Consider the following 20992-nt stretch of genomic DNA (forward strand, 5'->3'; position numbering starts at 1 on the left):
CTTTTATACTACTCCAGTCGAGAGTCTGTGTGCAGAAGCTGCAGAGCTACCGCTTTCCTACCTCCGTGACTTTCTCCTCAGCTGGTATGCATGCTGTTTGTCTGCCATGCATGGCCACCCATCCTATGCCGCCTCCTTCGATGACTCCTTTGTTCACCAGTATGGGGCACTTCCCTCTTTTCTGTTACATCCTGAAGTTCACTTTTGGCTCTTTCTTTGCCAGCTTCACCTCACACTACCTACAACTTTCCCGGTGGGTGTGAACCCTTCAGCACCTTGGCCCGTGTTCACCTTGGCCTTCATTCACTGCATAAGGACACTGCTCCAGCCTCGCTCTATTGCCTTCAGTTTCACGACCTTCGCATGGAACTTTGCAATAGTACCTTTGTGTACACAGATGGATCTGGGACCGACTGTGGTTTCGGGTGTGCCTTTGTCATTGGGGCTGACGTTTTTCAGTATTGGTTTCTGGCACACTGCTCAGTATTTACTGCAGAGCTCTTCGCTCTGTATCAGGCCACAGAGTACATTCTGGCAACACAGGCTTTTCAGTTGTGTCATCTGCTGAGACTCTCTCAGCTCCCTTCAAAGCCCCTGCATATTGTACACAACCCATCCTTCAGTGCAACGGGTCCAGGAAAACCGTCACTTGCTCACTCTTGACGGAGCCACCGTGATATTCTTGTGGGTTCCTGGCCATGTCGGTCTGAGAGGAAACGAGGCTGCTGACACTGCTTCCAAGGCTGCAGTCCTGGTACCTCAGCCCACTAGTTCTTATATTCCCTCTGATAGTCTTTGTTTTGCCATCTGTCAGGAGGTGGTGTCACTTTGTCATTGTCACTGGTCCTCCCATCATGGGAATAAGCTCCGGGTTATTAAGCCACACCCACCGACTTGGACGACCTCCTCTCGGCCATCCCACTGCGAAGAGGTCATTTTAACTAGATTGCATATTGGGCACTGCCTTTTTAGCCACTGCCATTTGTTAAGTGGCGCTCCTCCACAATGTGCTTGGTTCTCACAATGCAGTGATAATCTGTAGTGGTGGTCAGACATGGTCGTCTGAATCTTGATGACAATTATGCTTGCCCTCTCATTCCCGTCGAATCCAATACTGACCTGCTGTCACATCTGAAAACCCCTTAAATTTGGATATGGTACATTTTGCCCAGGCAACCTAATGGAGACCCACAATGCAGCCCCTTTCAAACTTGGTCACATACCAGTAAGGCTGTCACACATGTGTATTCGTCACCATAGTGCCCTTCACAGTGATCACTCAACATCTGACACTCTTCACATCCCTTGTATACCCTACCAGGCAGGTAAAAACACCAATGCACTCTGATAGCATTTACCTGTTGCAGAGAATTGTAACTCTAAATTATTTACATACATACCATGTGTTTGAAGTTACATTGATGTCTGACGGTGTCTTCTGGGTACTTCACACTTTTTGTCAGTCCGTGTAAAATCTGTGGTGCAACGTCAATAAAAATGGGGGACCAATGCAATTACTATAATTTAGTTATTGAGAGATTAAGTTTTAAAACAGATATGTCACTGTCCTTACTGAGTTGAAACAAGGCCCCAGGAGTAGACAACATTCCATTAGAACTACTGATGGCCTTGGGAGAGCCAGTCCTGACAAATCTCTACCATCTGGTGAGCAAGATGTATGAGACAGGCGAAATACCCTCAGACTTTAAGAAGAATATAATAATTCCAATCACAAAGAAAGCAGGCGCTGACAGATGTGAAAATTACAAAACAATCAGTTTAATAAGTCACGGATGCAAAATACTAACGTGAATTCTTTACAGACGAATGGAAAAACTGGTAGAAGCTGACCTCGGGGAAGATCAGTTTGGATTCCGTAGAAGTATTGGAACACATGAGGCAATACTGACCCTACGACTTATCTTAGAAGCTAGATTAAGGAAAGGCAAACCTACGTTTGTAGCATTTGTAGACTTAGAGAAAGCTTTTGACAATGTTGACTGGAATACTCTATTTCAAATTCTGAAGGTGGCAGGGGTAAAATACAGGGAGCGAAAGGCTATTTACAGTTTGTACAGAAACCAGATGGCAGTTACAAGAGTCGAGGGATATGAAAGGGAAGCAGTGATTGGGAAGGGAGTGAGACAGGGTTGTAGTAGCCTCTCCCCTATGTTATTCAATCTGTATATTGAGCAAGCAGTGAAGGAAAAACAAGAAAAATTCGGAGTAGGCATTAAAATCCATGGAGAAGAAATAAAAACTTTGAGGTTCACTGATGACATTGTAATTCTGTCAGAGACAGCAAAGGACTTGGAAGAGCAGTTGAACGGAATGGACAGTGTCTTGAAAGGAGGGTATAAGATGAACATCAACAAAAGCAAAACAAGGATAATGGAATGTAGTCGATTTAAGTCGGGTGATGCTGAGGGGATTAGATTAGGAAATGAGACAAAGTAGTAAAGGAGATTTGCTATTCAGGGAGCAAAATAACTGATGATGGTCGAAGTAGAGAGGATATAAAATATATACTGGCAATGGCAAAGAAAGCGTTTCTGAAGAAGAGAAATTTGTTAACATTTGTATTGATTTAAGTGTTAGTAAGTCGTTTCTGAAAGTATTTGTATGGTGTGTAGCAGTGTATGGAAGTGAAACGTGTACGATAAATAGTTTAGACAAAAAGAGCATAGAAGTTTTCGAAATGTGGTGCTACAGAAGAATGCTGAAGATAAGGTGGGTAGATCACATAACTGATGAGGAGGTACTGAATAGAATTGGAGAGAAGAGATGTTTGTGGCACAACTTGACTAGAAGAAGGGATCGGTTGGTAGGACATGTTCTGAGGCATCAAGGGATCACCAATTTAGCACTGGAGGGCAGCGTGGAGGGTAAAAATCGTAGAGGGAGACCAAGAGATGAGTTCATTAAGCAGATTCAGAAGGATGTAGGCTGCAGTAGGTACTGGGAGATGAAGAAGCTTGCACAGGATAGAGTAGCATGGAGAGCTGCATCAAACCAGTCTTAGGACTGAAGACCACAACAACTACGTTCTGCCACATCAAATTCTGCATTATTGTATACCCATAAAACACTTGTAATGCTCAATCTAACTTAATTCTGTTGTGGCACCCCATGCAGTGTCTCGCAGTAGTGTTCACTCTTACATACTATTCTTTCAACATTGAATGTCTTGAACACATGTACACCTTAACTGTACTGAAACTAACTTAAAATTATGTCTCTTAAACACTGTGTTGCGCTACCCAAAACAGAGGTGGCAAACAAAATTGTTCTTCCCTTTTCACACACTGTAGGGGTTGTCTTAAAATCACTCTCCGGCTACCCTGATTTACGTTTCTATAAAACATGCCAGGCAAATATTAAGCATGACCCTTTAACAAGGTCATAGCTGCCATTTTCTCCCATAATGCTGCTCATGAGCTAGTGCTCCATTGCTGCTGGATTTAACATTGTTACCACCATGTCATGAATGTTTGTTTGTCATGACATTTAGTTGACTTCTTGACGAAGGGAGATGCAAATTAGAATATCTCCATAAGAAAAATAATTACTAACATTCTTAGTCCTGTGTTCAAAGTGTGGGAAAGATTAATGTTGTTTGATTTCAAGCAGCATTTAGATGCTGCAGTGCTTCCTTTTTAAAGTTCTCATTCTCCACATTAAATTAAAATAAATTGTGTACATGCTTGCCATAAGCTAGTCAACCATTCTATGCTGACAGCAAACTGTGTATTCTCAGAATATAGCTGGAGCCGTATTAGCAGTCAGCCTCCTCTCATTTACAAAACACACAAGCATTACAAGGAACATAATTGGTATATGAGGTTGCAAAGCTAAATTTTCCTTGAAAACGAATGAGATTGTACAATTTTTTTGACACTGGGCTTGTTTTCAAAGTGGGATACCAAAGTCCTTCTTACCAGTTTGATATAATTTAACCACTGTCTCCCTAAACCATTTTGGTTGGTAGAAGGATGGTTTCTGCAATAAAGCTAAGGCCATTTACCTATGTCAGTCTTATACTACCAAGTCAGTCTTCAATGACTGTCATGGTGATGGGACACAACAATTTCTGACCAGCCAGCATTTTAAATGTTGTTCTTGTGGTCTGCAATCCAAAGACTTGCTTGATGCAGCTCTCCATGCTACTACATTCTGTGTAAGCCTCTTCATCTCTAATAACTAGTGCTACCTACATCCTTCTGAATCCGCTTACTGTATTCATCTCTTGGTCTCCCTCTACACTTTTTACCCCCCACACTTCCCTCCAAACTAATTATCCCTTTATATCTCAGAACATGTCCTGTCAACTGATCCCTTCTTCCGGCCAAGTTGTGCCACAGATTTCTTGTCTCCCCAATTCTATTCAGTACCTCCTCATTAGTTACGTGATCTACCCATCTAAATTTCAACATTCTCCTGTAGTACAATGTTTTGAAAGCTTCTATTCTCACTTTGTCTGAAGTGTTTATCATCCACATTTCACATTGGCACATGGCTACATTCCATACAAATACTTTCAGAAAGGACTTCCTGATGCTCAAATCTATACTCAATGTTAACAAATTTCTCTTCTTCAGAAACACTTTTCTTGCCATTGCCAATCTGCATTTTATATCCTCCCTACATCGACCATTATCTGTTATTTTGTTGCCCAAATTACACAACTCAACTACTCCTTTAAGTGTGTTGTTTCCTGATCCCTTAGCATCACCTAATTTAATTTGACTACTTTCTGTTAGCCTTCTTTTGCTTTTGTTGATGTTCATATTCTGTCCTCCTTTCAAAACACTGTCTATTCAATTCAGCTGCTCTTCCAAATTAGAGTATCATTGGCAAATGTCAAAGGTTTTATTTCTTTTCCCAGAACTTTAATTCCTAAATCAAAATTTTCTTTGGTTTCCTTTACTGCTTGTGCAATATAGATATTGAATAACATTGGGGACAGTCTGCAACCCTGCCTCACTTCCTTTTCAACCACTGCCTCCCTTTTGTGCCCCTTGACTCTTACAACTACTGTCTGGTTTCTGTATGAATTGTAAATAGCCTTTCGCTCCCTGTTACCTTCAGAATTTTAAACAGAGTATTACAGTCAACAGTGTCAAAATCTTTCTCTAAGTTAACAAACGCTGTAAACGTAGGTTTGCCTTTCCTTAAACTATCTTGTAGTGTAAGGCATAGGCTCAGTATTGCCTAACATACTGCTACATATTGCCTGAGGTCAGCTTACCAGTTTTTCCATTCTTCTGTAAAGAGTGTGTTGGTATTTTGCAACCATGATTTATTAAACTGATAATTTGGTAATATTCACATTTGTCAGCACCTGCTTTCTTTGAAAAATGGATTATTACATTCTTCTTGAATTCTGAGCATATTTCGCCTGTCTCACACATCTTGCACACTAGATGGAAAAGTTTTGTCATGACTGCTCTACCAAGGCTATCAGTAGTTCCAATGGAATATAGTCTGCTCCCAGGGCTTCATTTTGACTTAGGTCCTTCAGAGCTCTGTCAAATTCTTCTTGCAGTATCATATCTCCCATCTCATCTTCATCTACATTCATTTCCCTTGTATAGACCTTCTATATAATCCTTCCACCTTTCAGCTTTCCTTTCTTTCCTTAGGACTAGTTTTTTATCTGATCCCTTGATGTTCACACAGCTACTTCTTTTTTCCCCAAAAGCCTCTTTAATTTTCCTGTATCCAGTATCCATCTTTCCCCTAGTGAAATATGCCTCTAAATCCTTACATTAATCATCTAGCCATTTCTGCTAAGCCATTTTGCACTTTCTGTCAATCTCATTTTTTAAACATTTGCAGTCCCTTCTGCCTGCTTCACTTGCTGTGTTTTCATTTCAGCTAGTCTCTCTATAATGAGTATACAATTATATATCATTCTTGATATCGGATGTACGAGGTTTATGTATATCCCTCAACAACAAAATTCAGCCAGTATAATTTTCATTAATTGTACATCATGGATATTGTGTAGAAGTATTTCTGGGAATTTGAAAAGTCAAAGATGTACAATTTAAGTGCAGTTGATTAAAATTACTTAAATTTCTGAGTGTTTACAGTATTAAAATGCTAATATTAATTGTCTCATAACACAAAACATTAATTTTAGTAATGTGAAAGTGCTCTTCAATAGAATAGAAGGAATTCCAAACAGAAAGCTCTTTAATACAGTCTTAAGCAACATGACATTTTAGTGGTATTATGAGATAAATTGATTTTGTTTCACAAATCCTGACACTGTTCATAATTTAGAAGGCAGTTTAGCATCATTACAGCTACAATTTCATGTTTTAACAAACCTTTGTATATATCATTAATTTACTTTATTGAGAACTAACATGATTTAATATGATTATACTTCAATTTTGTAAACTTTGATGAACACTAGCAAGTAAAATTTATGATGAACATGTTGGCATTGATCACATACCTCTATTTGGAAATTGTGTACTTCAGTTGCTATTGCTGAATGCTATCTGCTGACAGTTTTTAAATGTGGAATTTTACTCAAGAGAGTACTTTACTTTGTGAAATTAATGATTTCAGGAGCAGTAAGCTTCGTAATGTACCGACGACGATATCTGAACAAGCCACAGACATTGAATGACAAGTGCAGTAATCCTGATTCAAGTGGTTACATTGACGACAGTACACTACGGGTGAGTTCCAGCAAGGGTCACAGAGTTATGACATACAAGGTACCATTAAGACACATGCACTGGCATTTTGATGAAGTAGATGGTCTAATGTATGCTTCCTATTCTGGTATAGAATCAATGAATCAAAAATCACTTTATCCTTCAGATGAGAAGAGTATTCGTCTTGTTACACAGTAATTTTCTAAACTAGAATATATTAGCTACAAACATCAAAAATAGTTTTGCATAACCTTGGTTCCGAGAGTTCCGGAACCTGTTCAGAAAATTGAAATAGCGATCAACATAAAAATCATTTCCACCCTTATTATTGCTAATGAAAACCACACATTGCATTTTGTTACCACCGTACAGTGAGACCTTCAGAGGTGGTGGTCGAGATTGCTGTACACACCAGTACCTTCAATACCCAGTAGCACATCCTCTTGCATTGGTGCATACCTGTATTCGTAGTGGCATACTATCCACAAGTTAATCAAGGCACTGTTGGTCCAGATTGTCCTGCTCCTCAACAGCAATTTGGCATAGATCCTGCAGAGTGGTTGGTGGGTCACGTCATCCATAAACAGCCCTTTTCAATTCATCCCAGGCATGTTCAGTAGGGTTCATGTCTGGAGAACATGCTAGCCACTCTAGTCAAGCAATGTCGTTATCCTTAAGGAAGTGATTCACAAGATGTGCATGATGGTGGTGCAAATTGTCATCTATGAGGACAAATGCCTTGCCAATATGCTGCCAATATGGTTGCACTATCGGTCGGGGGATGGCATTCACGTATCCTACAGCCATTACGGTGCCTTCCGTGACCACCAGCGGCATACGTTGGCCCCACTTAGTGCCACCCCAAAACAGCAGGGAACCTCCACCCAGCTGCACTTGCAGGACAGTGTGTCTAAGATGTTCAGCCTGACGGGGCTGCCTCCAAACGTGTCTCCGACAGTTGTCTGGTTGAAGGCATATGCGACACTAATCAGTGAAGAGAATGTGATACCAATCCTGAGCAGTCCATTTGGCATGTTGTTGGACCCACCTGTAACAAGTGAAGCTGCACATCATGCAGCCTATTGCGCACAGTTTGAGTCGTAACATGATGTCCTGTGGTTGCACAAAAAGCATTATTCAACATGGTGGCATTGCTGTCAGGATTTCTCCAAGCCATAATCAATAGGTAGCAGTTATCCACTGCAGTAGTAGCCCTTGGGTGGCCAGAGAGAGGCATGTTATCGACAGTTCCTGTCTCTCTCTATCTCCTCCATGTCCGAACTACATTGCTTTGGTTCACTCAGAGACGCCTGGACATCTCCCTTGTTGAGAGCCCTTCCTGGTACAAAATAACAATGCGGATACGATCAAACCACAGTATTGACTGTCTAGTCAAGGTTGAACTACCGTCAATACGAACCGTGTTCCTCCTTCCTGGTGAAATGACTGGAACTGATTGACTGTCCAATCCCCTCCATCTAATATACGCTGCTGAGGCATGGTTGTTTACATCTTTGGGCTGGTTCAGTGACCTCTGAACAGTCAAAGGGAATGTGTCTGTGATATAATATCCACAGTTAACATCTATCTTCAGGAGTTCAGGGAACTGGGGTGATCCAAAACTTTACTTGATGTTTGTATATGGCTTATAATTTCCATAAATTATGCCCCTAAATAAACTCTCCCTTCAGTGTCTTCCCACACAGAACTAAGAATTTTTCATTAATTTCCCAATATCTTGTAAAAAATGTGTGCCTCTCCTGGACCCATTTATTTGTCATATGGTAAATAATCTTGTGTGCAACCTAATTCCAAAAACTGTGTACTGCATCTTTTGCCTCCATTTACTTCAGTGCCGTGATCTATAAGATATGCTTCATGAAACTATCACTTTTCATAAAATACATGTCATTTGTCACTGAGGTGCAATAATTACTCTGCCAGTGAGAATATGCCATATCTTTCAAAACAATAATATGCTGTTACAGAACAGATGCTGCAGCATAACAACAGTGTTTTATTTCTTTTTAAATTCAATCAAGATTGTATGCCTGCATCTTTTTTGTGCCGAGAGAGATAAATGCAGATTGAATATGGTATGCACAATATTTAAAATGGTTTTTGTGCATTGCACATTTTCTTTCTGTTGACTGATTTATCAGTGTATAATTATAGGATTTTATTGTTGCTTCTACTCTTGTTCTATTCTGTATCTCCCTTGATCTGGATTCCTGGAGAATTTTTGCTGTAGCATGGTTCACAAAGAACTCCCCAATATTAAAATGAAGTAACCCAGAAATGGCAAACAACATAAAATTAGATAAAGAAGTTTAACCATTAGGTACAAATGTTAGCAAGATGTGATCCAAGTTGTGGTCTTCAACCCCGTGCTTGCTGTTGTTATACATGATAATCTGAGGACATCCTGTGGATCATTTGCAGCTGAGCCTCTGTTAACATTAACCAGTACTTACTGAATCCTATGAAATAATGTAAATGTGCATCTGTAAAAGGTGCAGTGTCTCCAGCCAATATATAAAGAGAAGAGTTTGAGAGTCTATATGTACAACTACATGACTGCCCTGCAAGTCAAACTTAATTGACTTAACAATAATTCTCTATTATTCCACTCTTAGAACAACACATAGAAAAAACAAACGCCTATATCTTTCTGTGTGAGCCCTGATTTCCCTTGTTTTGTTAAGATGATTGTGCCAACCAAATATTTTTCATCCAGAGGAGGAAGCTGGAGATTGAAATTACATGAGAAGTTCCCGTCACTATGAAAACACCTTTGTTTTAACCATGTCCATGCTGAAACCTGTATCATTTCTGTGACACTCTCCCCCTTATTTCTTGATAATACAAAAAGTCTGCCCTTCTTTGAACTTTCTTATGTACTCTGTTGATATTACCTGGCAAGGATCCCATACCACACAGAGGATGGACAAGCATTGTGTAGGCAGTCTCTTTAGTAGATTTATTGCATCTTGTAAGTTTTCTGCCAATAAAACGCAGTCTTTGGTTTGTCTTTCCCACAGCAGTATCGATGTACTCTTTCCAATTTAAGTTGTTTGTAATTGTAATTTCTATATATTTAGTTGAATTTATGGCCTTTAGATTCGATTGATTTAGCATGTAACAAAAGTTTAATGGATTCCTTTTAGCATTAGCACACACATGGATGACCTCACACTTTGTCATTATTTTGTGTTAGTTGCCAATTTTTGGACCATACTGACAACTTTTTGAAATCTTTTTGCAATTTGATCTTCTGCTGACTTTATTAAACAATAAATGACAGCATCGCCTGCAAATAACCTATGACAGATGCTCATATTGTCTCCCAAATTGTTTATATAGACAAAGAACAGCAGAGGGCCTATAATACTAACTTTATGGAATGCCAGAAGCTTTCCTTGATTGGTAGTTACAGATTTGATGGTGGTAATATTCCATTTCTGGATGAGACACATTTTTGTTGGGGGATTTTACAAACATATAAATCTAGCATTCTTAAGGTACTGAAAATCTGCATTTGCATCAAACATAGGCACTACATTTCACAAAATTGACTCTTTAGCTACAGTATTCCCAAAAGGCGTTACTGGCACTTTTGTTGTGTGGGGAATGGGATGCTGAAGGTTTTACCCAGCATGTCATGGTTTGTACAAGAGAGAGCCTGATTGTACCAAACCCTGCTGATGTTGACCTTTTTTGTGAATACTAGTGTTACCAATTCACTGCTATAGATTAGATTAGATTAGATTTACTTTCATTCCAATTGATCCGTAGTGAGGAGGTCCTCCAGGATGTGGAACATGTCAGAAAAACAACAATACATGACAAATATTTAAACTAAAACAAATAAGCTAATGTACCATTCCACAGGCCCAAGTGGAATGATCGTCATTTTTTAATGAACACTAAGAGTCATTTTACAAATACTATTGCACTGAATTTAAAATAAAAAAGTTTTATATTTATTTATAAGGTAAGAAACATGTAATACAACTACTGTAATACTTATTTACAATGAACACATTACTGCACTGAAATGGTGCAGAAGTTAGATTATACTTACACACACACACACACACACACACACACACACACACAAATTTTCAGTGAACACATTACTGCACTGAAATTGTGCAGAAGTTATGTTGTACTTATATACAAATCAGTTGGTTTTCCTCAGAAATTCATCAATGGAGTAGAAGGAGTTGGCCACCAATAAATCCTTTAGGCTTCTCTTAAACTGAATTTCATTGGTTGTAATATCACATTTACAGTGGCAAGTATGGACTGGTTTCCTGCCTAACCTTGCCTCCTACAACCATTTCTTGTGGGGAATAGTGACAAAGACATGTCCGCCAAAAAGTATAATATATTTTGTGAGACTGTGTGTGTTTTGAGCAAAATAAGGCTGTGTTATGTAAGTTGTATACAAATTTAAAAATTCAAGACTTCACGTGTTTTCAGCTAACGTATATTAAAAATCGGAGGACATTTTTAATGGTAAACTCAAGTTTGAAATTTACCACTCTAGACTCATCATAGCTGTTATCATTATGTTATAAGTGACACACAACATATGTATTTGCCTATTTGCCTGGCTCCATTCTTGTGGAGGAAACAAATAATATCATTGAAAATTCAAATGAACGATCTTTTATTGCAACAATGTATCTTCAGTTCAGAATACAGACAAGTTCTTTTACTTGTATTATAGTGATAGGAATTTATAGAACCAGGTTGAAATACATTAAATGGATGTATTTGTCATAGAAAGTAACTAGCAATATTATGAAAAGGACGGTTGCTACCCACCATGTAGTGGAGATGTTGAGTCGCAGATACGCACAACGAAAAGACTGTCTCAAAACGAGCTTTCGGTCAACAAGGCCTTTGTCAAAAATAGATGACATATGCACCCCCCACCTTCTCTCTCTCTCTCTGTCTCTCTCTCTAACAACTCACACACGCATGACAACAACAGTCTCTGGCAGCTGAAGCCAGGCTGTGGCCGTGTGTGTGTGTGTGTGTGTGTGTGTGTGTGTGTGTGTGTGTGTGTGTGTTGTATATTCTTGACAAAGGCCTTGTTGGCTGTGCATGTGTATCAGGCTGTCATGTATTTTTGGCAAAGGCCTTGTTGGCTGGAAGCTTATTTTGTGAAGTCCTTTTCTTGTGCCTATCTGTGACTCAGCATCTCCACTCTATGGTGAGTAGCAACTATCCTTTTCATAATATTGTTACATCCCATCCTGGGCATTCCACTGTTAGAAAGTACCTAGCTAATTATATGGAATAATTTGTCTTTGTAGGTAACTCCCAGTGCTAGTTTGAATGTGAGTTTACTTTTTGATGTTTCAGCTATGTAGATTCACTGAAACTTGAAATAAGATCTTTTTTCCTTTCTTGTTTCAGGAGAACTCGGAAGAAATGTACAGTCTGGATAATGATTCATTTTTAAATAGTCTTGAAGCAATGACGATACAAAATTATTGGACAGACAATGTAAAACATACTAAACTGTAGTATTTGTCCTTTAATTTGTGAGAAAATTCCTAATCCTAATTTTATTTGGTCAGATTATGCCCTTGTATAAGAAACTCTAGTAATTTGATGACATATTTATGTCTAGATGAAGCCCATAAAAGTTTTGCAGGTCATGTAACAGAAGTAATTAAATGACCACTTAAAAACAATTACCTTATTTGTAGAATTTCACTGCTGCCACAGAGTTAAATTTGATGTTACTTCTCTACAATGCAGGTAATTTTCAGATAACTGTATAACAATATATTATGTTACTACTACTTACTTCTCAGATATCTCTTAACTTTTTGAAAGTGAATATGAATGCAGTAAATAAAATTGCACTTTGTACTCTTTATTCCAAACAGAAACAATTTATCATATTTGATGTACCTTCCTGCAACAATCAGGTGCCTCTCTTGTAGTTACCTTCAGTTCATTAGACTCAATCCAAGATCTGTAAACACTTTTGTAGAAATGAGGAAGTATAAAAAGTAGTAATATATTTTGAAGTAATTCTGCAGCAATAAAACTGTATATTATGTATAGTGTAACCTGTTGATTGTTTGTTATAGTAAATGTTTCAGCAGAAGACTGTTAAAGTGGTTTATTGTGTGTGTGTGTGTGTGTGTGTGTGTGTGTGTGTGCACATTTTAGCAAATATGTGAAAAATGGTATCAAGTACAATCTCTACAAAAGTTCATTAGCAATTCTATGTATGAATGAATACAATTTCAAAATAGTAGTTTTAGCATCTGACTGTTATACTTGTATTTAATCAGATATATTTTAAAAATGTAGTTGGATAAATTCAAGTTGTAGCTTCCAGCATTACATCAGCTGGTAAAGACAGATTGTGAGCTATTTACTCAAGAATGTAAAAGCAAATTTTATGGTATTTTGCTAATTTGTATCAAAGTTTTGTTAATTTCTGTAAATCGTGTATTTAAAACATTTAATAAAATATTTTCCAGGAACAGTCACAGTTCCATGAACTGATTTTCTTACACATGTATTTGTTTGTGTGTGTGGCCATGCAGTGTGTCATATGCATAAAATATACTTTCCAAAGGGAAGGACATGGGAAACACCATGCAGCAACAATCAAATCAGTAAAGCAGACAGAAAATAAAAAATGTATCTGTCTTCTACAACTATTATTAATTGTTTTCTTCCTCACCCATGTACCTAATGGAAGGACTGTGTATGGAATATTAGTAGTAAAGGGCTTGCCAATTGTAATAAATGTTGCTGAGACTCTTGCACATGCCATTACATGGTGACACAACCATGTGATACGTGGCAAAGCACTTGCTCATCATCTTGAGGCATTGATGTCAACTGCTTGTGAAAGATCCCAGCAGGATGTTAATTATTAGGGCAATATAAGTATGAATGTGTGAACAATGGTCTTTAGGGCTGGCTAACTGAATTTCGTGAAATAGATGTGAGCCCCATAATAAATGTTTTATCTGACCATGATGGTAAATGACAGCAATATAGAATCTCCTTCAGTAACACAGGAAAATCACAATTTTACCTATTTTCTCCTAACAATATTCTTTCAATGCTGTCTACTTAGTTTTCCTTTATGACAGGCAAGGGGCAGTAACAGTGAAAGCCAAGAAGAAGGGTAACTAACACCTGTAATGAAAGTATCTTGTGCCAGGAAGAGAGAGCTTCATCAATGCAGAGGATTGGTTCCAATCAAGACTTAAAATTCTTCACAATGGCATCAAAAAGGCAAAATGTATATACTGTGCACAAAAAATTCGAAATTCCAAGAACAAGCAAGGCATTTTTGAGCATTATTGGGCATAAAATTAATGATCTTGATAATGCAAATAATATTCAACTCCCTGATGACAGTAGCAGTTAAATAGATGATATTAAATTCAAATAATCTTCCACTACATTCTGTAAATTCTTCCTCAGTAGCTGAGAGCATGGGGACCAAAAAAAAGGTCCATTGAAAGTAGTTCCTTTAGATTTACTTACTCAGGCCTTACAAACTCCACCACCAGATATAAGTTTTGTCAAATCATATGTTATAGAGAGATCACAAAATTTATTACTATTCTTGCTACATTTGCGACCAGTCAATGATCATGGTGTTTATCCTGAATGAATGGATTATGCAGTAGTAACAACAGTGTACAAAAGTGGAGGTGAGCAACATACCTCCAATTATAAGCTCATGTTTGTCCTTGCATTCTCAAAAAGAGAGAGAGAGAGAAATAGTTTACAATATCAAACCACTTTACTGAGAATAACCTTTCAACAACAGCTGAGTTTTGGTTACTTATAGCTTTCTCTATGGAAAAAGAAATTATATGATGTCACAAATTCAAGTGCTGTAGCAGTAAAGAAGAAAAATACAGTGTTGTTATTTCGGTGATCTTGTCAAGGCCTTAGGATGTGTGGATCAAAATGTTGTATTAAGCAAACTAAAATACTGTGGCATTAAGAGTGTTCCCTTTGCTTGGATAGAGTTGCATTTTAAAAATAGAAAATGAGGGTAATGTTAACAAATGGAATAAGACTAAATTCAGATGTGGGGTGAGGAAGGGAAGGGGGGGGGGGGGGGCCATAAAATAGTGTCTCCCACAATGTTCAGTGCTTGACCCACTCCTGTTCTTGACATACAATAAACGATTAATTTGGGACATTTCTTCATAGACTGTGATTGTTGCTGATAACGTATGTATACTGGTAAAGGGAGCAAACAAAAAAACCCAGAATTAGCCAGGGGAGTAATAAAGCAGGCTAGCAGGCTAACAGGTGGTTTGCAGCAAATATCGTAACCCTTAATCATACAAACTCTCTGTTATAACTTCAAGTTGAACAAATATATTTCAAGGAAGACGCAATACATGAAAGCCGCAGATCAAGTAAACAGAGTAAGACATGTGTACACTTTAACAGTCAAATCATAACTGAGTCCAAGTCTAGCGGCCGCTGGCTGGCTGGCCGCTTAGGTGGTGCTGCTGCTGCATGGCTGGCAGACAGCGCCGCATGTAGGGAACGCACGTAACTGCATGGCGGCACTTTGAAAGATCAGCGAGTCACAATACTTTTCCCCCCTTTGAAGTTTTTGCACAGGTCTTGATGGAGGTGGCCTGTAGATTGCTAACGTCCATAGGTGTTGTTTGACTGGCAGTAAAGCCTCGAGGAGGAGGCTTCCTGTACGGACGGAAGTGTCCCCGATGATAACGGGTCGAGATGACAGGAGACGTGGGGGTCGAATCTGCTGGGGCCTCATGCACCAATCTACCCGTTGCGGCAAGTCCGGTTGTTATAACAGTAGACATGGGCAATGTGTCTGCGTCCGTGGGAGAAGGAGGCGGGTAGAGTTGCTCCGACAGATGATGGTCATCTGGTTCCTGCATGGTCACGTCTCCTGGTGGTGTCAGTTCTTGTGCTGGCACTGATATGATGGTGAGAGGACTGCATTGTGAGTAATGAGAGATTCCAGTATACTGAGCGTGAGGTAAAGCCAAAGGTGGTGTAGAAGCATCCAGAACAGGCGTTGCCGGCACGCGAGGCCAAAGCTGGTCCGAATGACGCACTGCAACATGCATATCCGTCTGGATTTCATACAGGCGTTGGCCACGGTGTCGTAAGATGCAGCCAGGACTCCATTTTGGCCACCTGCCATATCCCTGTGCCCATACAAGGTCGTCGGCGGTGAACCAGACAAGCGAAGGGACCTGCGGCAGTGAGGTGGAAGGCTGCAGAAGATGAAGTAATGTGCGGGGCTGTCGGCCATGTAAAGAGCTCAGCTGGGCTGTGGTTGCCCATGGGGGTGAAACGGTAAGAAGCCAGAAATTGGAGAAGTGCATCATCAGCAGCAGAAGAAGTCAGGAGTTTCCGCATCTGAGCCTTTAATGTACGGACCAGTCGTTCAGCCTCACCGTTTGACTGTGGATGGAACGGAGGGGCCGTGACATTCATGACGTCGTGACAGGCACAAAAATCCGCAAAATCAGAAGAGGCAAATTGCGGACCATTATCAGTAACAAGAGTAGAGGGAAGGCCTTCCAAAGAGAAAATGCGAGCTAGAGCATTGGTGGTTGCTGCAGTGGTAGGTGACATGCAACGGACAATGAAAGGAAAGTTAGAGTAGGCATCAATAACGAGAAGCCAATAAGTACCTAAAAAAGGTCCTGCGAAGTCAGTATGAATACACTCCCAGGGCTTCTCAGGTAAAGGCCACGGTGACAAAGATTACTTCGGGGCAGCGGCCTGTGACGCACAAGGGCCGCAGGCAGTGACCATATGTGTGATTTCAGAGTAGATGCCAGGCCAGTACACATGACAGCGTGCCAGAGATTTTGTGCGAGAGACACCCCAGTGCCCTTGGTGAAGGAGGCGCAAGACTGAAGCATGCAAAGACGCAGGTACCACAACACGCTGTGAAGCATTTTTAGTGGAAACGAGGATAACACCATCCCTAGCCGTGAGGGAGTAACGCAAAGCGTAGTAGTTCCGCAATGGATCAGAAGTCTTAGCAGACAGATGATCTGGCTAACCCTTCTGAATACAGCGTAAAATCCGGGAGAGGGTAGGGTCAGAACCCGTAGCAGCCGCCAGACAGTCCCCAGTGATGGGGAACCTGTCCACAACCCACTGCTTGGCAACATCCAGGTGGAAAAGTTTGTCCCTATCTCATGCCAGATCAGGACCCATGGGAAGGTGAGACAGTGCATCAGCATTCGCATGCTGAGCTGTCAGCTGGAAATGAATCTCATAATTGAAATGAGACAAGTAAAGAGCCCAATGCTGGAGGCGGTGGGCAGCCTTGTCGGGATGTGACGTTGATGGATGAAACAAGTGGTTTGTGATCCATAACAAGATGAAATTTGGATCCATAGAGAAAAACACCAAACTTATGAAGAGCATAAATAATGGTCAAAGCTTCTTTTTCAATTTGAGAATACTTTTGTTGGACATCTGTGAGCATTTTGGAGGTATAAGCAATGGGTTGTTCAGAACCGTCAGAAAAAAGGTGCGCAAGGACTGCACCAACCCCATATTGAGAGGCGTCTGTGGCAAGAACAAGATGTTGGCCAGGTCAATAAGTAGCCAGGCATGGGGCCTGTTTCAGCATAGTCTTCAATTTCTGGAAAGCTGCATCGCATGACGCAGACCAGTGAAAAGGCGCGTTTCTATGCAACAGGCGATGCAACGGCTGAGCCACCAAAGCTGCAGACGGTAAAAACCTGTGATAGTATGCTATTTTCCCCAAGAAGGCCTGCAGTTCCTTAACAGATGTAGGGTGAGGAAGGGCATCGATCGCAGCGACAGTTTGCTGAAGCAGACAAATACGATCCCAAGAGAGTTGAAACCCCCAAGTACGTGATAGATGGCTGAAAAAATTTTGATTTCTGAAGATTACACTTAAGACCGGGAGTCTGCAAGACATGAAAAAGTGTGCAGAGATTTTGGAGATGTTCGTCAGTTGTGGAGCCAGTGACAACAATGTCGTCCTGGTAATTTATACACCCAGGGACAGTGAGCAATAATTGTTCCAAGAACCGCTGAAAGAGAGCAGGGGCGCTGGCAACCCCGAATGGCAATCGTTGGTATCGATAGAGGCCGAAAGGCGTGCTAAGGACCAGAAACAGCCGGGAAGCAGTGTCGAGAGGAAGTTGATGATAAGCCTCTGACAGGTCAAGTTTAGAAAAATACTGGCCTCCAGCAAGTTTAGCGAACAATTCTTCAGGTCGAGGCATAGGGTAAGTGTCGATAAGGCATTGAGCATTTACAGTGGCTTTGAAATCGCCTCAGAGACGAATATCACCTTTTCGCTTAGCAACGACAACGACAGGAGAGGACCACTCACTGGAAGTGACAGGAAGCAAGACCCAGTGAGACGATCCAGCTCCCATTTGATCTGATCACGAAGGGCCACAGAAATGGGCCGAGCCCAAAAAAACTTTGGCTGAGTAGTGGGTTTGAGCGTGATATGAGCTTCAAAGTCGTCTGCACGGCCTAACGCAGGAGAAAAAAGGGACGAAAATGTCGTCGACAAGGAATCCAATTGAGCATAAGGAATAGCATCAGAGACAATATTGACAGTCATCTATGGAGAACCCAAAAACATGAAAGGCATCGAAACCAAAAAGATTCTCCGTGTTACTATGGTCGACCACAAATATAGGAACAGTGCAAACGAGCAAACGACAGATTTGTAAGATACCTCAGCATGAAATTGTCCCAAGAGAGAATTCTTCTGTTTATTGTAAGTCCGTAATTGCCTGGTGACAGGTGACAGGATTGGAGAACCCAACTGAAGATATGTCTGAGAATTGATGATAGTGGCAGCAGAACCAGTATCCGCCTGCATGCGAACATCTCGACCAAGTATTTGGACAGTGAGGAATAACTTCCCTGAAAGGGAAGAAGTACAATTGGCAGACAACACAGAATCAGAATCAGCGTCATGTTCATGAACATCATGTGTGCAGTCGGATTTGCAAACGGATGACACATGACCCTTTTATTTTGCATTTGTGACGCACGGCCCAACATTGTGGACAATCTTCTCGTGAATGTTTCGTAAAACACCGCGGGCATGAAGGAAGTTGCCGTGGGTTTTGCTGCAGTTTCTTAGAGGTTTGTTTATGATTAGGCCGATACTGTGCTTGGGAGTGTACTGCAGCCACATCGGCCGGTGGGGACACGCCACACGCTTCGTCAACATCGCACAGAGGTTGTATTTCCCCGATGTCACTCCATGCCTCTATTTGCGCTCCGGCGATGCGAGAAATTTCTAAAGACTGAGTGACGGATAGGACTTCATCTAGAATCAGATTTGCCAACTGAAGGGCACGTTGCCTAACTTCTTTGTCGAGCGCTGATCGGATAATAGCATCCCGTACCGTGGAATTGGTGTAGGATTCTTTGTGAACTTCAGTAACAAATTGACACTTTCTACTGAGGCCGTCAAGTTCAGCAGCCCAAGCGCGATTGGATTGATTCGGTTGTTTTTGACAACGATAAAAGCTAAAAAACAAATTACCTGTGGTCTAGTGGTAGCGTCTTTGATTCATAATCAAAATGTCTTTGGTCTCGGGTTTGATCCCCGCCACTGCCTAAATTTTCATATATAATCAGCATTGGCGGCCGAAGACTTCCGGCATAAGAAGTCAGCCTCATTCTGCCAATGGCCTTGTCAAAGAGGGCGGATGAGCGGATGGAGGTTCAGGGCACTCTCTTGTCCTAGGGGTGGGAAATTGCCCCTAAAGGCGGAAGAATCAGCAATGATCAACGACATGAGGATGCAGAAGGCAATGGAAACCACTGCATTAAAGACACATAACTTGTATCCACAGGACATGTGGCCTGTATTTGAAGACGTGTCATGATGATCTCTCCATTGGCAAAAGATTCCAGAATTGTCCCCCATTCAGATCTCCAGAAGGGGACTGCCAAGGGGGAGGTTACCAAGAGAAAAAGATTGAATAAACAATGAAAGGATAATGTTCTGTGAGTCGGGGCATGGAATGTCAGAAGCTTGAACGTGGTAGGGAAACTAGAAAATCTGAAAATGGAAATGCAAAGGCTCAATCTAGATATAGTAGGAGGTCGGTGAAGTGAAGTGGAAGGAAGACAAGGATTTCTGGTCAGATGAGTATCGTGTAATATCAACAGCAGCAGAAAATGGTATAACAGGTGCAGGATTCGTTATGAATAGGAAGGTAGGGCAGAGGGTGTGTTACTGTGAACGGTTCAGTGACCGGGTTGTTCTAATCAGAATCGACAGCAGACCAACACCGACAACGATAGTTCAGGTATACATGCCGACGTCGCAAGCTGAAGATGAACAGATAGAGAAAGTGTATGAGGATATTGAAAGGGTAATGCAGTATGTAAAGGGGGACGAAAATCTAATAGTCATGGGCGACTGGAATGCAGTTGTAGGGGAAGGAGTAGAAGAAAAGGTTACAGGAGAATATGGGCTTGGGACAAGGAATGAAAGAGGAGAAAGACTAATTGAGTTCTGTAACAAGTTTCAGCTAGTAATAGCGAATACCCTGTTCAAGAATCACAAGAGGAGGAGGTATACTTGGAAAAGACCGGGTGATACGGGAAGATTTCAATTAGATTACATCATGGTCACACAGAGATTCCAAAATCAGATACTGGATTGTAAGGCGTACCCAGGAGCAGATATAGACTCAGATCACAATATAGTAGTGATGAAGAGTAGGCTGAAGTTCAAGACATTAGTCAGGAAGAATCAATACGCAAAGAAGTGGGACACGGAAGTACTAGGAATGATTAGATACGTTTGAAGTTCTCTAACGCTATAGATACAGCAATAAGGAATAGCGCAGTAGGCAGTACAGTTGAAGAGGAATGGACATCTCTAAAAAGGGCCATCACAGAAGTTGGGAAGGAAAACATAGGTACAAAGAAGGTAGCTGTGAAGAAACCATGGGTAACAGAAGAAATACTTCAGTTGATTGATGAAAGGAGGAAGTACAAACATGTTCCGGGAAAATCAGGAATACAGAAATACAAGTCGCTGAGGAATGAAATAAATAGGAAGTGCAGGGAAGCTAAGATGAAATGGCTGCAGGAAAAATGTGAAGACATCGAAAAAGATATGATTGTCGGAAGGACAGACTCAGCATACAAGAAAGTCAAAACAACCTTTGGTGACATTAAAAGCAACGGTGGTAACATTAAGAGTGCAACAGGAATTCCACTGTTAAATGCAGAGGAGAGAGCAGATAGGTGGAAAGAATACATTGAAAGCCTCTGTGAGG

At 40.7% G+C, this 20992-nt stretch overlaps 1 protein-coding gene across 6 annotated transcripts in view; it reads left to right on the top strand.

Moving 5' to 3' along the window:
- Positions 1 to 13192, top strand: part of LOC124549186 (skin secretory protein xP2-like) — a 573354-nt gene extending 560162 nt beyond the window's left edge. For 5 of the 6 annotated variants that reach the window (XM_047125224.1, XM_047125225.1, XM_047125227.1 and 2 more), the window contains 2 exons: positions 6583 to 6734; positions 12105 to 13192. In XM_047125224.1, the coding sequence (XP_046981180.1) occupies positions 6583 to 6734; positions 12105 to 12215 (263 nt within the window). In that variant the 3' untranslated portion in view covers positions 12216 to 13192. The remainder of the gene's footprint in view (positions 1 to 6582; positions 6735 to 12104) is intronic. The other variant, XM_047125231.1, reaches the window with a different exon arrangement.
- The last annotated feature ends 7800 nt before the right edge of the window (positions 13193 to 20992 follow it).

The sequence above is a fragment of the Schistocerca americana genome, chromosome 1 (genome assembly GCF_021461395.2).
Source record: "Schistocerca americana isolate TAMUIC-IGC-003095 chromosome 1, iqSchAmer2.1, whole genome shotgun sequence".
In the NCBI taxonomy this organism is placed as follows: domain Eukaryota; kingdom Metazoa; phylum Arthropoda; class Insecta; order Orthoptera; family Acrididae; genus Schistocerca; species Schistocerca americana.